The sequence below is a fragment of the Galeopterus variegatus genome, unplaced genomic scaffold (genome assembly GCF_000696425.1).
Source record: "Galeopterus variegatus unplaced genomic scaffold, G_variegatus-3.0.2 Scaffold1031, whole genome shotgun sequence".
NCBI classification, from domain to species: Eukaryota; Metazoa; Chordata; class Mammalia; order Dermoptera; family Cynocephalidae; genus Galeopterus; species Galeopterus variegatus.
In genome coordinates this window covers 136,503-141,812 of record NW_007727142.1, presented here as the reverse complement: position 1 = coordinate 141,812, position 5,310 = coordinate 136,503, and the positions used below count along the sequence as shown (strand labels likewise).

At 35.5% G+C, this 5,310-nt stretch overlaps 1 protein-coding gene across 1 annotated transcript in view; it reads left to right on the top strand.

The window, feature by feature from the left end:
- Positions 1 to 5,310, top strand: part of CCDC148 (coiled-coil domain containing 148) — a gene marked incomplete at its 3' end in the record, with an annotated part of 138,654 nt that overhangs the window by 11,759 nt on the left and 121,585 nt on the right. The window contains exons 4-5 of the mRNA XM_008574311.1: positions 662 to 757; positions 849 to 1,030. Of these exons, the coding sequence (XP_008572533.1) occupies positions 662 to 757; positions 849 to 1,030 (278 nt within the window). The remainder of the gene's footprint in view (positions 1 to 661; positions 758 to 848; positions 1,031 to 5,310) is intronic.

Here is a 5,310-nt window from a genome sequence, read left to right as displayed (position 1 = left end):
CCGTCATTTAGGTCTTGGCTTAAATGTCGCTTCCTTTGAGAGACCTGCCCTGAGAAGCCACAGTCACTCCCTATCATACCACACTGTTTTTACATCACTTACTTCCTTCTGATACTTTCTCAGGTATTTCTTTCATCAGCTGTTAACTGCCTGCGCTCAATAGCACATAATCTCCATGAGTATAGTTGTTCTAGGTGTAGGTTTTTAGGTTATTTTATTTCTCTCTTTTTCAGTTGTTTTGTGATGTTGTTATATTGCTTTCATAATTAATAATAAAAAATTTTTAAATCCATGCCCAACTGGGGATTAGAGACAAAGATGGAAGGGAAGGAAGGAGTGGTAAAGCAGAGACAACCTGGAAAGTTCTCAGCCTTCCCACAGACAAATTCCAAATGTGGGCGCAGAGTGGCTATGACCACACTGTACTTTCTGAGCCATTTTTGGACTAAGTGTCTGGAAGCCTCATTGAGGCTCCTTTGTCTGATGAGCACTGCCTGGCTGGCATCTCTTTATCTCCCCTCCACAGGTCAGTAAAAGGGACTTGCCCTTGTGTAATTTTTCACCACTTATTGGCTTTTGAGAATAATCCTGGTGTGTTAAAATATAAATGTTGGATGAATTGTAACAATTTGCTTATTACTTGGTTCCAAATGTCCTATAGGTTGACTCTGTAAAAAGACAATTGAAAGCTGTCTTTGAAAGACTTGTCCTGGAGCAACAGAAAATAGAAAATGATCTCTTAGACTGGAGTATGAAAGTAAGTGTGATAAAGCTAGTAATTTATTTGTTTATCAATTTACCCTTTATATTTAATAAAATAATCATATCCTTTTTTTTTTTTTTTTTAGATACTAGATCATTTTTCAGAAGAAAAAACTAACCTGCTTAGTGAATTGCCCATGGAATTAGAAAGTTTGGAATGTCCATACCCTGATTTGAAATCTTCAATCCTTAATGAGTTCTATAACTTTACAGACAAATTTCAAAAGAAACTTCAAGATTTTGATCTGCAGTTAGAAGACATATACAGGTGATGAGATAAAACTGTTTGAATCCTGTAGATTTTTGACACTAAATTTTTATTTTTGTTCAAGATCACTATACTTCTGATCTACTGTTTCATAGTTACTACATGATTGAAGTACAATCAATAAATATTTAGCTTGACTTTTTCTTGAATGGAAAGGGCTTTTTCAGAGTTTCTGGTTTTTTAAAAAATAATTTCCTTGATGTAATGGTTGTTAAAATTTTTACGAGTTTAAAACATGGTGAAAATATCCCTCATTGAATTCTTTTCTGCACAGTTAAGAAATAGTTTTCAAATACGGATTTTTGGTAACCACAAATTTTCATTTCAAGATATGAAACTCCTCTACAGTGGAAATTTACAAATCAGCACTAATTTGTGGTGAACGCAGAGTATGTTTTCCAAATGCTTAAAAACTTTCTTGTACATGTTAATTTTTTTTTAGAAAATGTTCTTTTGGTTTTATTCTGAGAATGACAGTCCTCTTCTGAATGATAAATATAATGTTCAGTGACTTAAAAATCACTTTTGGCAGTGGTCATCTTCTGTAGTGTCTTCCATATTAAAATTCACTTAAAGGACAAGTCCAGATATGCCACCCTGAGTCACACCAATGGTCTACTTCATGTAGTATTCTGTATTCAAAGTTTCTAGGGGTCATTTTGTAAGAAAATAGATTTTTATTCTATGATATTGACCTCAACAATTTTCCCAAAGAATGTATATTTTAAAAGAAAGGAAAACTTTTTTTCTTTTTCTTTTTTTTTAGGAAAACTATTAAAGGGACACAATTACAGTAAATTAAAAAGAAAAGATTCTTAACTTTGAAATGGAAGAAAATGAATATGACAAATATTTGTATTTCTTATATTTCTTATGAATTGCCTGTGAATACAGCTCCTCTGTAGGAAACTACTAGTGTTAAGAAATAAGTAATAAGGAAAAGCTTAAATCCTACCAAGTAGAGTTCTTTGCTTTATTAGCTCCCCGATCCTAACCGGTCAGTTGCAGCTTCTACTTGTCTCAGCACATGTGCAGGTGAATAGAGCCAATCCTAGGTGAAGTCTGAGTCTTTCCTGAATAGAGTTCTTTGCTTTATTAGCTCCCCGATCCTAACCGGTCAGTTGCAGCTTCTATTTGTCTCAGCACATGTGCAGGTGAATAGAGCCAATCCTAGGTGAAGTCTGAGTCTTTCCTGACCCTAGCTTCTTCCTTACATCCCTGTGGGGCTGTTCACGTGTTCCTCCTCGTCAGATACCTTTGGTCTCCTAAGAGCCACTCTCTTCCTACCTCTCTCGCTTCCTTTCTTCCTTCCTGCTTTGCAATAAAGCTGAGAAATAAATTAATAATATATGATTTGCATTTTTGATTGATAACTTAATTATACTTTAGTTGAAACTTCGTCTCAGTGAAGTATTAACTCAACCATGCACTTAGCTTAAGTATCTAATTGTAAAATAAACATCCTCTCCCTGCTCCCCATCCCAACCTTGTTGAAGAGATCTTAGAACTCATCAAGCAAGAGGAAGAGTGGGGGTGTGGGTATAATAACCAGGTTGATTGTGGCTGTGATCAAGGTAAATCTGTCCTTTTAAAACAAGTTGGCTGGCCCATGACCTTTCCTCCCAGATGACACCTTGTTCCCCTGACAAAGCTGGCTGAGATTGTGGTGTTTCTACGTTAGCAGCTCCTAAATATGGAAGAGTTTGTCTTAGTAGCCTGAGCTGGCTTCCTTCCAGTAAGACCAATCTTTCTCAGCTCATTTTCCTTCCTTCCTTTTAAGCTGAACTCAATGTCTGCTATTCCTTCTTGCAACCCTGTGCCACTCAGAAAAAGTTTGGATTCACAGCTACATTAAAATTAATGAAGATTAAGTAAGAATTAGATGCATACATATTACATGCTAAGATTTCTGCAGAGAGAAGAAACATTGAGAATAAAATAGCCTAGGAAGGATTGATGGAGGAAGTAAAATTCATTATGGACTCTGAAGAATGGGTAGGGTTAGAATAGGTAGAACATGGGGAGGGAGGACATTCTGAGAAGGGAGATTAAGTAGCCAGACTATAACTCCTTTGAGGACAAAGTAATTTATTAGCTCTATTTGTATCCTGAGCACCTAGCATCTTCTAAATAAATGATTGTTCAATTGAGTTAATTCAAAGGTGAAAACAACGAAGGAATGAGTGGCAAGGCATGTTATGGGAGCAGTAGAAATCTACTTTGGAGAAATATAAGGTTCATAAATTCTTAATAGTCTCCTTGCCGTATGTAATTATCCAGAATACATTTTCTATAATTGATGATGTGTTTTACTTGATGAATATTTATTGAGTAATTCTTAATATATAGTAGTCTCTGCTAAATTCCTTGGTAGGGGGTTCAACAGGCAGATTAGTCTAGAATATGGCCTTGTCTCTGAGAAGACAGAACATTTGGGAGAAGCAGCATATGTATGTGTACCCTGACCAAATAAAAATTACATGCAAACATCAACTGAAGAAAATATTTTATATAGATGATGCAGTGAATAATAAAACATTGATAAAAACTAAATAAGATTTCAAGAGTAGTTTCTTTGAAGAGAAATAGACTAAAAGGAATATTTTGAATAAATACAGAGGTGGTAGGCATCAGTTATCTGTGTAGCTGGTGAGCAGTAAGGCATATAAGTATATTTTTCTAACTAGCACAATGAATTACATGTTCAATTATAATATTAAATAATATTAATTGCACTTCTAGTTTGCCAGTATATTCCCTTACTTTGATATAGCCATTTCCCCTTTTAGTTCTAGTTATTGGGCCTTGTGAGAATTTACATAGACTGTGTACATGTGTGTGCACATCTGCAGGAATAAGTGTATGCGTACTTTAAACAGGTGTATACTGCTATGTTATAAGAAATTTGAAATGTCTGGGGAAATTTTTAAATTATGAGAAGTTTTCATTGGGCTAAAGGCAGTGTAGATCATGGTTAGTCCCAGCATTTATTTTAATTCCCCCTATTTTGTAGTGGCCCACTAGTTTGGGTTGGAATGACTCCATCTCCAGATCCAAAAGTGGGCTCTGACTGGGCATGTGTACAGTGAATGTAACCTCAGTTCCCCTGGCCATGGTGACTAGCTCAAGACTTCTGTTAGATGTTTATGAGGAGTAGCGCTTTTACTTCTGCATGGATGTGAACAATAAAACACGTGGTTGAGGTTGCTGCTGGCAGCCATCTTGTGAATGAAGGAAGACAGCGCACAGGGAGAGGGCACAAGACTTCTGTTAGATGTTTATGAGGAGTAGCGCTTTTACTTTTGCATGGATGTGAACAATAAAACACGTGGCTGAGGTTGCTGCTGGCAGCCATCTTGTGAATGAAGGAAGACAGCGCACAGGGAGAGGGCACAGCCCAGAGAAGCATGGAGAAACTGAGCCAGAACCCTGTTTGAGCTGCAGGAGAAGCCCACCTCACTGCTGGATTTTTAAAGGCTATTAGTCTACAGTATTGTCTTAAGCCAGTGTAACTTGGGTTTTTAGTTGATCACAACTAAAAACATCCCTAATTTGATGCAACATTTGATTTAGCTTAAAAATATTCATGACTCATGAAATTAATCTGTCAATTTAATACAGTTGCAATTGAAGAATTGTTAAAAATTATTTCAAAATTTGTTAGGAAGATTAAGCTAGTAAAATAAGACAAAATTTGGAAATGAAAAATAATAAGGGATGAGGGGATAGAAACTCCTCAGCCAAGTATAAATATGTATTTTAAAATCAGAATAAATTCGAAACTTTTATTTGACTGTGGAGTATGTACCAAATCAGTAGAACAAAATAGAAATACAGAAAACAGAAAAATATAATAATTTAATTTATTATAAAGAGAAATTACAAAACTGAGGGAAAGATAAGATTATTTATGACAGCATTAGATAAGAGGCAATTGGAAAATAAGGTTAGATCTCTTTATTGTTCTGTATGACTCAATAATCTCCAGATGCATTAAGATGGAGTATTAGTATGGGAGTGGGGAAGTCCACTCAAAAGTTTAAATAAATGAAGTGGCATAAACATAAAAAAAAAAAATCTAGCATGATGATTTCTCAGGGAAGTTTTAAATTGTTAGAGAACAAATAGAGACTTCTGTTTTCCAGTACAGCATGTAAGGAACATAGAAATGGCCACTCCTTCCTAGCAACGAATAAAAGTTGAACAAACTGAAAAATCGAGAACTCTTCTTAAATCTCTCATATAATTGAGGTCTGTTGGAAAACTACTGTCCCCAACAT